This window comes from Watersipora subatra, chromosome 2 (genome assembly GCF_963576615.1).
Source record: "Watersipora subatra chromosome 2, tzWatSuba1.1, whole genome shotgun sequence".
NCBI classification, from domain to species: Eukaryota; Metazoa; Bryozoa; class Gymnolaemata; order Cheilostomatida; family Watersiporidae; genus Watersipora; species Watersipora subatra.
This window is the reverse complement of record NC_088709.1, coordinates 1,916,598-1,929,149: the sequence shown is the minus strand read 5'-3', so window position 1 is coordinate 1,929,149 and position 12,552 is coordinate 1,916,598. Positions and strand designations below refer to the sequence as shown.

At 34.2% G+C, this 12,552-nt stretch overlaps 1 protein-coding gene across 1 annotated transcript in view; it reads left to right on the top strand.

Moving 5' to 3' along the window:
- LOC137386972 (importin-4-like) overlaps nucleotides 1-12,552 on the top strand; it is a 59,866-nt gene that overhangs the window by 29,275 nt on the left and 18,039 nt on the right. The window contains exons 13-17 of the mRNA XM_068073222.1: nucleotides 2,042-2,120; nucleotides 2,902-3,027; nucleotides 3,114-3,233; nucleotides 6,783-6,909; nucleotides 10,028-10,312. Coding sequence (XP_067929323.1) covers nucleotides 2,042-2,120; nucleotides 2,902-3,027; nucleotides 3,114-3,233; nucleotides 6,783-6,909; nucleotides 10,028-10,312 — 737 coding nt within the window. The remainder of the gene's footprint in view (nucleotides 1-2,041; nucleotides 2,121-2,901; nucleotides 3,028-3,113; nucleotides 3,234-6,782; nucleotides 6,910-10,027; nucleotides 10,313-12,552) is intronic.

The window sequence follows — 12,552 nt, the reverse complement described above, 5'->3', positions numbered from 1 at the left end:
TTTTTCTACTGTCGGCTTATATGCAGGGACATGCAGTAGTTAAAAGGCAGTATCAGCTGAGACATGAGGGCATGTTGCATGCGTTCTCACAATAGACACCTTGATGCAGCATGCCTTTGTTGTAGCGTATACCATCGTGTTATAGTGTATACCATCGTGTTGTAGTGTATACCATCGTATTGTAGTGTATACTATCGTGTTATAGTGTATACCATCGTGTTGTAGTGTATACTATCGCGTTGTAGTGTATACCATCGTATTCCCATGACCACACGAGCGGAGCCGAAGTGTGGGAGTTTTTATAAGTTTTTTTTTATGATGAGTTTTTATGTGCACACAACTTACGAACATTATTCATCAACAATGAGACGAACCCTCGTCAAGAAATTTCATCAAAAAATTTAAGCATCGGAATTTAAAGTCGTTAAAGTATAATAACGATACAAAACACATTTAAACCTATTTAAATATGTTACCAAGTCTTTGTAAACCTACGATAATATCTTCAAACTTACCCATCTGATCGGATTATACACAAATAGACAGATTAATTTGAACGAAAATTGCCACAAAAAGCTTGAAAAGCTCGGTTTAATAAAAGTTAAGACCGAAAATTGAAACGCCAATAAAGCCGTGCGACCGATTGTAGAACTATTTAGCAGTGCGCATTTCACGAGAAAACCGTGCTCATTTCATCAGTCTATGGCATTTTTTACTTGTAATCGAATTTATTCGAAGGTTTCTGTAATAAACGTAGACCATTTGAGGCGTAGACCGATTTACAGGTACGAAATTGTGGTACACAGTTTATCAGCCTGTGTTTTTGTCCAATCACCGAAGGTTTCATTATTTGAAACGTTAGCCGAAATTCTTTACAACTTATGTACAAGCTAGGGCCGAACTACAACGCCCCTTCAAGACGAGAACATTTTTTATTTTGCTACAGTTTTATACGCGTGAATGCTCTTACACGCTTTCTGTTAAAGATCGCTTATCAAAACCATTCTACATTCAACGCAACCAACTTTCAAACTGTGTATAGTACACAGTAGCTTGCCATTTTACTTCTAATTTTGCATTTCAGAGTTATAATAAACATATTTCTTTATTGTTGTTGAATTACATACATTACAGTAAATTAGGCCTACAGCTTTATAACACTTTTATAACAGCTTTTATTTTGCTGCAGTTTGCAGAAATCTTCGAGACGCATGAACGCTCATAGGTTTTCTATTATTGCTGTATTACTATATTAACAATATTGGTTATTTTGATAATATCAGTGCATTTTACTTATAATATTGGCCAACATTGCGTTTCTCCTATTGCAAGGGAGAGATATAAACGTGTAATATTTTCCTTTCATTGTTGTTGTTTGTTATGACCAAACACTTTTTAAATAAATTTTCTAAAAACCTATATAAATACCACAACTTCTCGATATTGCTACCTATGACGTTTTGAAATGTAAACAAAATTGTGTATTGTTTTTCTATTATTACTATATTAATAAAATTGGTTATTCTAAGAATATCAGTGCATTTTACTTCTAATATTGGCCAATATTGCATTTCTCCTATTGCAGGGGGAAAATATAAACATCTTTTCCATTCATTATTGCTTATTGTTGTATATAATAACACCCACACCCAGTACATTACAGCTACCATTGCAGTTATCCTATTGCACTGCAGAGCCATTTGATTGCTAATATTGCATTTCTCAACCATCAGTACCCTTTATTTTTTTGCCAATATCTCTGGCCATCTCTTTGGTCGTGGGCTGTATGACAGTGGAATTTCTAGTGTAGTGTATACCATCGTGTTATAGTGTATACCATCGTGTTGTAGTGTATACCATCGCGTTGTAGTGTATACCATCGTATTGTAGTGTATACCATCGTGTTGTAGTGTATACCATCGTATTGTAGTGTATACCATCGTGTTGTAGTGTATACCATGTTGTGGTGTATACCATGTTGTGGTGTATGCTTGTGCAGTTTAGTTTTTGCCCTCAGTGCCATGCATCCATTTTACTATAGATGAGGGAAAGTGAGCAGCCTTCCATAGCCACTCTTACGAGAACCTACTATGCACTTGAGGCTTATGTTGAAAATCTCGGTAAGTAGTTTCATTGCTTGCTTCTCCTGCATTTTCATTGCTTGCAATCCTGCGTTGAAAACTATAACATATAGTACAGTTTAACACAGTGTATTATCTGCAACTTAGACTTTGTCTCGTTATCGCAGACTCCACTGCTCAGAGATAATACTATGTTAAACAGAGATAATACTATGCTAAACAGAGATAATATTATGTTAAACAGAGATAATATTATGTTAAACAAAAATAGTATTATGTTAAACAGATAATATTATGTTAAACAGAGATAATATTGTGTTTAACAGAGATAATATTATGTTAAACAGAGATAATATTATGTTAAACAGAGATAATACTATGTTAATTAGAGATAATATTATGTTAAACAGAGATAATATTATGTTAAACAGAGATGATATTATGTTAAACAGAGATAATATTATGTTAAACAGAAATAATATTATGTTAAACAGAAATAGTATTATGTTAAACAGATAATATTATGTTAAACAGAGATAATATTATGTTAAACAGAGATAATATTATGTTAAACAGAGAGGCTTGCAGGTGCCAACAAATACAAGAAGGTTACTGGTGATCTCACTCTAAAATACACGTATACACCTGCTATTCTCCTGTTTCATGTCTCTGTCACTTATATTCTTGAGTAGTCGTCGATAGCCTATTTGTAAATACAATTAACATCAGCCACTTTCATCTTCTCTTCATCCTTGAACTTGATTTTAGTAGAGCAGCTTCCTCAAATCTTATCTCTCCAAACTTTATGCGCATATTGCAGAAAAGGATGTCTTCCCCTTTCTTCCTGATCTTATGCAGCATTTGCTTGGTATTCTTGAGAGTCAGGGGACTGATGAGACAACTCTCAAATTGAAGGAGCTCTCCTTCTCTTGCATTGCTTCTATAGGTTTGTTCCATCGATTGAATTATTCATGATGTTAAGTCTGTCTCACCTGTCACTTCTCCTCACCTGCGTATTTTGTAATTTTATAGCGTGTGCAGCGCGGAGCAACCTGAACCCATATTTTCACAAGATAATGGGGCATTTTCAGGTCTACCTCTCTAACTTTGGTAACGAGGATGAGGTACAGGAGATTCAGCTGCAAGCTTTAGGTGAGCATATGTTCCTTGGAAACTGGATACTTTTATCTCACCCCTGATGCTAGTTATGTTTCACATTCTTCAAGTTACCGCGTGTTAACCACTGAGCTCCTTATCTCTAACACTGATGACAATTTAAGATGAGCTAATTTCCATAGAAATTGTGTGTATATCACAAAGGATTAAAGCTATTAAAATTATTTTGTCACAAAAAATGTGGGAACTAGAAAACATTCTACCAAAAATTTTCATGTTGCCGGTCTTCGATATGACAAAAACTGAAATATCTATATGGGTCGCGGTCACAGAAACCATGGTTAAGTCGCAAATCACGAAGTTGAGTTATTCGACTTTAAAGTTGCACTAACTGAATTTATAATTTTGGTAAGGAGTTTGGTATCACGTGCTCCTGGACCAATCAAAGAGTGATCTTTCTGAATCTGAAGTCAGTTTAGATAGTAAATGTCTTAAAACCTCGGAAAAACCCCTTAAAACCGTTGCTATGCTAAACAGGAAGTACTGAAAAATGGCGTCCGAAAAACGTAATCGTTTCTTTTTTGCCGATTTGAAGGATAATTCTGACATTTTGGACACTTATAATGAGTACTTTGGTATTCCAACTGATGCCAAAAGCAGTGTAAGTAAAGGGAATGACCATGATATATTCCTAACCATTCATATAAGATTTTTACAATATTTAATTATAAGAATAATTATTCGATTTTATAAGATTTGATTATAAGAAAAATTATTCGAATTTGCAGGATCAAAGTATAGAGTGACCAATGATGTGCAATATGTTACTGTTATTATTATTTTTAACATTTTGTTGATCATACTACGGTTGTGCTCAATATCGCGGCACTGCCAAGCCGTTTTTAATATCTGCAAAATTAGGTAATACATTTTCTTATAGATATACAGCCATTTCTATGACAACCAGCCAAAATCTGTTTAGATTTTTAAATTCAGCATAATTTTTTTGATATAAAGACAGAAGTCTAGATAAAGATCACAACCTCTTAATATTGATTGCTATGGCGTTTTGAAATGCAAACAAAACTGTGCATCGGTTTTCGTTTCTCAGACTTTAACACCAGTTTTCTCGGAACTAGGTTTTCGCACTGATGGTAAACATGCATTCAGTTTATTGACCATAAAATCTGTTGTAATTAAGCTAGAATCAAAATTTTTTTTGCAAAATAATTGTGAGAATTTTCTCCTTTTGTTAATGCAGATAACTCTAAATCTTATAATCTCGACTTAACCATGGTTTCTGTGATCATGACACATATATTTGAACAAGCATTGTCTATTATTATGCAACTTTTTTCAGTAAACTATTATTGCTCACTGACATAAGTCTAAAGTTCAAACTTCGACTTGCGATCACTTCAATCATAGACCTAATAACTATAGTTAATCCCACGACCAAACACGAGCGAAGCGATTGTTTGGGAGATTTATGATAAATGCATATGTGCACACAACTCACGAAAATTATTCATCAACGACCGTCGCAAACCCTTGTGCCGAAATCTCATCAACAAAGTAACAAAACACATATAAACCTATTTAAATATATTACCAAGTCTTTATTATTTGTAGAAAATTTTCTAAACCTTACCCATCTGATCAGATTATACATAAATAGACAAATTATTTCGGCCTAAAATCGTTATTAAAACTTTACAAGCCTTATTTTTATCAAAATTAAGACCGGCAAATGAAACGCCGAGCGACAGAGAATAGAACAATTAAGTCGTGCGCATTTCACGAAAAAAGACGTGCACATTTCATCGCTCTATAGCATTGTTCAATTGCTGAAGGTTTCTGTAATTAACATTGAAGTACTGATAATTAATCGTTTTTTTTTGCCGATTTCGAAGTAACTGACATTTTCGACACTTATGAGTACTTTGGTATTCCAACTGATGTCCAAAGCAGTGAAAGTAAAGGAAATGACAATGATCTTTTTTCTAACGATTCTTATGAGATTATTACAATATTTAATTATAAGAATAATTATTCTATTTTATAAGATTTTATTATAAGAATAATTATTCGATTTTATAAGATTTAATTAAAAGGATAAGTATTCGAATTTACAAGATCGAAGTATATAGTGACCGATGTTGGGCAATATGTTACTGTTATTATTTTTTCTAAATAGTTTTGTTAAGTAGATTTTCTAAAAATCTTTATAAATATCACAACTTCTTGATATTGTTAGCTAGGACGTTTTGAAATGTAAACAAAATTGTGCATTGGTTTTCTGTTATTACTGTATTACTATATTAATATTATTGGTTATTCTAATAATATCAGTGTTTTTTACTTCTAATATTGCATTTCTCCTATTGCGAGGGAGAGATAGTATAGATAGAATTTATAGTAGGTATTGTTGTAGTTAGCAGGTATTAGTATAGTATTAGTATAGTATTAGTATAGTTAATAGGTCTATGACTTCAACACACACACTCTTCAACATACGGCTTAGAGTTTGAACAAGTACTTGTCTCGACATACGAAGTTATTTTCACCATTTGACGTTTGGAGTTATTCAAAACATTACAATTTTGTATCTCAGTATATGCGCATGCGATTCTCCTTCATGTGGTTTTGTTTATTTTACTCGAGTGCCATTAACCTATTGACCTTTTATAGTTTTACTATCATAGGTTCCAGTAAGACTAGTGTGAGGAGTAGCATTAGAGAGGAAAGGAAGTCAGCTATGCTTTCTTTTGAATGAAAGCGATAATTTGTTGAGAAATGGAGCAAAATCTTCAGATCATTTCTTTTTCACTTTAAGAAAACATCTGATGTAAAGAAAAGAAAGCTGGACACAGTTAAAAGAGAGAGGTAGAATCGTGTAATGAGATAAAGTGCAAATTTTATCAAATATAAAAAAAAATATATAAATAAATTATGCTGATTTAAGTTTCATTTAGTCTAAGCTAGACTAGCTCTGTATTTTTATCACCACCTCTCCCTACGCACTCTGTCTGCATATCACCAATGCTATACACACACCTCTATTCACCCATTTTAATGTTGAAGTGACGCAACAATAAAATTAACTTACAATGAGTTTTATTTATTTTGTTCTTATATGTCAGTTTTTAAGTTGAGTTTTCTACATAGATTTATATGCTGCAGCTGTTTTAATGCTACACGTATTTAGTTGAGGCACTTGTCATTAAGGTTTTTGGGCTCTGGAATAAATTAAACAAAATACAACACATTCTTATAAAAATACATGCTTGTACGTGGGACAGTTTCAACATATGGAACACATTTTGGAGCAGATGAACTTAGTATGTGGAGGTTTGATTGTAGAGTAATTTTATAATTACTGCCTGAAAGCACTGGCGTGCCTTGTTAGGCTTTGTAAGCCGAGGGCCTTTCATCAAATTTATAACCTCGTGTCGCTTGTTATTTGTCCTCTCCTTGTTTCTCTTTCATCGGCTGGATAGCTAATAATTGTAAGCAGTCTGTATGTCACTGTGATTGGCGCTGCCATAGAAACCTAGACAATAAAATTTTAGCCTTTTCTTGCAGAGACTCTCAGCTCTTTGGCTAGAGAAATGGATGAGGAGACCTTCACCCCGGAAGTCACCAACATGTGTGTGGAACTTGGTCTGGCTCTTATTAAAACTTACGATGATCCTGATGTGAGGAGATGTGTGTAAGTGTTAATAATATGCCTTCGTTATGTGGTTTAGCATAATAGTAGTACAGTAAACACTCCTATAACGTATACCTTCTATAAGGTAAATTCCACATACCGTAAAACTTTCTGTAAAGCTTTCCATACTAGTTGAAAATTCCATATAACGTAAACTGTGAGGTCAGCGTGAGTTCTCAAATTCGATGTGAATAGCACACATCTCGCGGTTAGCTTTAAAATATCGCTCTTGCCACACTTGAGAGAGAAAATAGTGTATGTAAATGGTTATCTCTATTATATATACTAGTGCCCTGGCAGTTTAGTTCGCCGGGAGAAATCTTCAGGTGTCTCGAAAAAGCGCAGGTAATAAGTAGCTGCACAATTATTCGGTGTAGGTGTTAGAGTGCCAGTCTAATTATCTGAATGTCGCGAGTTGGACTATCATCAAAAGCTGTTTTATTATAACCTTTAACCTTTTTGACTAGTAGGCAGGCAGACAGATAACTCTTATAGTGAAGTTATACTTTTGTTTTATTTCATTTTTGACATGCAGTGGATCCTTGCCATATGAATTTAATTCGTTCCAGTGTTGGCATCGTATGTCGTATAGAGGGGTATAGAAACCCATAGTAAATATCTAATGCAAACACCCCAGGTGGAAATCATCAAAATGTTATATACGTACTGTACATATTTGAAATTTAGTACCAAAATAATATGTTAACCTTAGTAACTATAATTACCTACAGTAACTTTAGTGTATTTAGTTCTTATGATCTGCAACAGAATGTAACATTACAATGTACTACGTGCAGTACGTACTGTAGGGAGTTCTTACCTATGAGACAGACGTATAACATAAACATTTAATTTAAATGAATTTAGCTTACTAAACACATACACGAAGCCAAGCTTTAGTATGCATTTTACTAAAGTTAAACGGTGTCATTGGCTAAAATTTTATCACCTATCTGTTTCCGGTGTTGTTTTCGCTATAACTAATAACAAACAACGCTGAACTAAGAAAGTGCAAGCATCATATCTATTTCATGCGTTGCAGAAGGGATTTCGGCGAATAGCATTATTCATTATTCCTGTGTATTCAACACACCAACTGCCAGATTTCAATCTCGAGAGAGATTTTTATTGATATCATATGACAAAAAATTGTCGTATGGCACGGGCGTAAAAACACTGTATCCCACATAGTAAAGCGTAAAAACACTGTATCCCACATAGTAAAGCGTAAAAACACTGTATCCCACATAGTAAACGCTGTATCCCACATAGTAAACGCTGTATCCCACATAGTAAACGCTGTATCCCACATAGTAAACGCTGTATCCCACATAGTAAACGCTGTATCCCACATAGTAAACGCTGTATCCCACATAGTAAACGCTGTATCCCACATAGTAAACGCTGTATCCCACATAGTAAACGCTGTATCCCACATAGTAAACGCTGTATCCCACATAGTAAACGCTGTATCCCACATAGTAAACACTGTATCCCACATAGTGAAGCGAAAAAATTAAATAACAGGTTCATTGTAAACCGAGCGCTCACTGTATAAAACATTTTATTGTTTTCTTTTTTCAAAATGCGCCTGTCTAGAATAAGAAAGAAATTCGAGGTAAATTGACATCGAAGGTGGGCATTCTCTTCACCTCCATTGTAAAATTAGCAATGGACCGTGAAAGTGATAAAAAAAGAGAAAAGTTGACAATACAAACCAATATACTACAGGTACTGTACAGACATTAAAATAAAAAGGTCAGTCTAGACTTTTTCCTTTTTGAAGAACCAAAGGGGTGGGTTTGAAAAAATCTTGAAAAGATTTACATGTATTTTACTGTTCTTATAACGTAAAATCCCTTTATTGTAAGCATTCCCAGAATTGATTGTTTACGTTATAGGAGTGTACTGTGTAATCTAATACCTACTGGCATACCCTGCCATGCAGAGGGGAGTTTTGTGTTAGACTTATCCTCTCCATCTCTTTTAGCTTCCATCTGGTTATCTATCTCATGATGATCTCATGATCTCATACATGTATGACATGTGTATATGTACTTGACTTAACAGTATTACACATATGAAGTGGTCAATTTGTAGCTTTTTATAAGTATAAAATGTAACCCATAAAGCAGAAGAGATGAAAAACTGATTACAAAAAGAAAAACAAATATCTTTGTAACACGTTGAAGTAGATTTAATGAACCCAAATAAAATTAACACAGAAAAGGAGTTGTAATTATTAGTAATGGGTAGCAACTAGCAAGTTACAAGCAGAAAAATTGTTGAAAATTTACAACACAAATGCAGAAAATTGTACATCGTTAAACAGTGTTTTGTGTCCATTTTATATTTGGTGGGAAGGGATTATTGCCTATTGGCTTTCATTTCTTCAGCATTAATTAAAATTGTAATAAAAAGTCCCTAGTTGATGAGGAAATTAAATTTATAACCAAAATAAAATGATAAAACTGACAATTACGGCTAAAGAATGGAAAAAAGAAGAATCTAGTTGATAAATTTTATGAGTAAACTAAATTTATGTCACTTTATGAGTTCGTTAGAATTCCAAATGTTGGCTAACAGATTATTTTTTAGAATGCTATGTATTTTGATTTAATTGAGATGGAATTTTCAAACAGTTTTCACTTAGTTTCTTTAAATTTACTCACTCGTAAATAAAGATCAGATCTTTCACCTCTAATGCCTGTTCACATGTAGTCCGAGGCTTTGTAGAAAATTATCCTCGTGACATTCTCATGGCATGGTGTACGATTTCTCTACTCAATAGAATAAACATCAGAGTAAACAAGATTTCAAATAAATATTAGATTTCATAAAATTAAAATGTTTTAATTAAATAAATTAATAAGACATCAAAATAATTGATATGATAAGTGATATAAGTCTGTCAATTAAAAGTTAATGGCAGACAATTTTTTTACTTTCTTATTATTTTGTGAGAACCAAAGCTTCTTTCAAATTAGAAAAGACTGAGTAAAAACATTGGAATCAGATAAAGCCTTAGTCTGCAAGGTGAGATGCCATCAAACACTGATTAGTGCACACTTTTTTGATGCGATCAAGTTAGCTCAGGCTATTTTGTCATTCGTTTTAGATATGGTCTTTTCTCTTCATTGGCTACACTCAAGTCCACCGACATGGTACCACACCTGCAGACGATAGTTGGATACATGCTAGAGTCGATGAGGTCAACAGAAGGAGAGAAGGTACATTATGGTGAAGAAGAAAATCCAATGCTTGCAAATTTTGATGTCGACGACACAACTGAAGAGCTAGACACAGAAGACGATGATGTCGTAGGGTTCTCTATTGAAAATGCATATTTAGAGGAAAAGGAGGATGCCTGCACAGCGCTGTCAGACCTCGCCATACAATACTAGTACGTGAGTCACGAGTGCACTTCCGTCGCAGCGCTTACTTTCCTGTTAGTGTCATGAAACTAAGACAAGCAGGTTCTACAGTGAGACGAAGATTTCTGTAGCATAAAAGTACTCTGTACTTACTCTAGGCGAAAGCTTTCATTTGCCTAAATAAACTTTTAGTAATAAGTATTTTTGTGGGTCCAGCCCAGAATACTTAGCATCTGTGATTGCATAAACCTTCAAAGATATATCTGCAGTGAGCAAATTGACGCTTATTGGCAATGAAAATTTTTGCAGCTCTATTTCTGTTCCTTGTTCATTTTATCAGCCTCAGTAAAGTCGACCCTCGTTAAATCTAATAACGTTAGCTAATCTAATAATGTATTAGCTAGTTATACTCGGTGAGCTAGAAGTCTGCTTTATAGAGAGTTGACTGTATTAGCTAGTTATACTCTGTGAGCTAGAAGTCTGCTTTATAGAGAGTCGACTGTATTAGCTAGTTATACTCTGTGAGCTAGAAGTCTGCTTTATAGAGAGTTGACTGTATTAGCTAGTTATACTCTGTGAGCTAGAAGTCTGCTTTATAGAGAGTCGACTGTATTAGCCAGTTATACTCTGTGAGCTAGGAGTCTGCTTTATAGAGAGTTGACTGTATTAGCTAGTTATACTCTGTGAGCTAGAAGTCTGCTTTATAGATAGTTGACTTTATTAGTTTGTTATACTCTGTGAGCTAGAAGTCTGTTTTATAGAGAGTTGACTGTATTAGCTAGTTATACTCTGTGAGCTAGATGTCTGCTTTATAGAGAGTCGACTTTATTAGTTAATTATACTCGGTGAGTTAAAGTCTGTTTTATAGAGAGTCGACTGTATTAGCTAATTATATTCGGTGAGCTAGAAGTCTGTTTTATAGAGAGTTGACAGTATTAGCTAGTTATACTCTGTGAGCTGGAAGTCTGCTTTATGGAGAGTTGACTGTATTAGCTAGTTATACTCTGTGAGCTAGAAGTCTGCTTTATATAGTCAACTGTATTAGCTAGTTATACTCTGTGAGTTAGAAGTCTGTTTTATAGAGAGTTGACTGTATTAGCTAGTTATACTCTGTGAGCTAGAAGTCTGCTTTATATAGAGTCAACTGTATTAGCTAGTTATACTCTGTGAGTTAGAATCAGCAACTCTTAAAGTATCTGAGTTAATGACTAACTAATACTCCACGGTATAATCAAGACTAACATTAGTACTTTGCATATTAGGATTTACTTTCTCACCCATTGGCCTGTTTGAGTTGGTCTAGCTTCTAGCTTGGCTTTATTCACATCATATCATCATATTCCCTATTGAGGTATTGTTGTGGCACTGTTTGAGATTGGTATTCTCAAATATCAAATGGATTAGTTCAATCACTTTAAGCATTGCAGACTTTGCAAAAGCATTTTACCTCCGGGAAAGCTACCAGCCTGTTAGGAATTTTAGTGAATGTTTTGGAACCTATATGCAGCTTAAGACTAACAGTAAGTTGTGGGATATGGTAACAGTATATTGTGAGACATGGTAACAGTACATTGTGAGACATGGTAACAGTACATTGTGAGACATGGTAACAGTATATTGTGAGACATGGTAACAGTACATTGTGAGACAAGATAACAGTACATTGTGGGACATAGTAACAGTATATTGTAGGACATGGGAATAGTACATTGTGAGACATGGTAACAGTATATTGTGGGACATGGTAACAGTATATTGTGAGTTATTAAGTTAAACTCTCACGTTGTTTAAGCTAGAGTAGGTTACATTTTGTACGTAACCTTATCACCTCTACTACCTTTAATTTACGTGTCGTCATGTCTACTCTTGTGTGTCTGTCTCTAAGGTCAAGTCAAAATGAAAGCCTCTAGATTACATGTTTATGAATGTTCTTTTTATGTTGCACTCCACACTTCTCCATAAAAAATATGTATGCAGAGGTCCGAGAACCAATAATTAAGGTTTCCTTCTCAGTACACCTGTACATCCAGGACCGCGAGTGTTAACTGTCTCAGAGTGTCAAATTCATCTAATCTATTCTGACCAATGAACGATAGGGAATTCTTTTGGCTTATTCACCAAAAGTTTGAATTGAAAAGCTCAAAATTATGGGTTTCTACGTGTTTTCATTTAAGTTCAGCGAGCAATGATAAAACACAAATTTCGGTTAAGGTGTTTTCTGGTTTTAACATTACTTGAAAAGTGGCGCTAAAGGGAGAACACTTGTTAA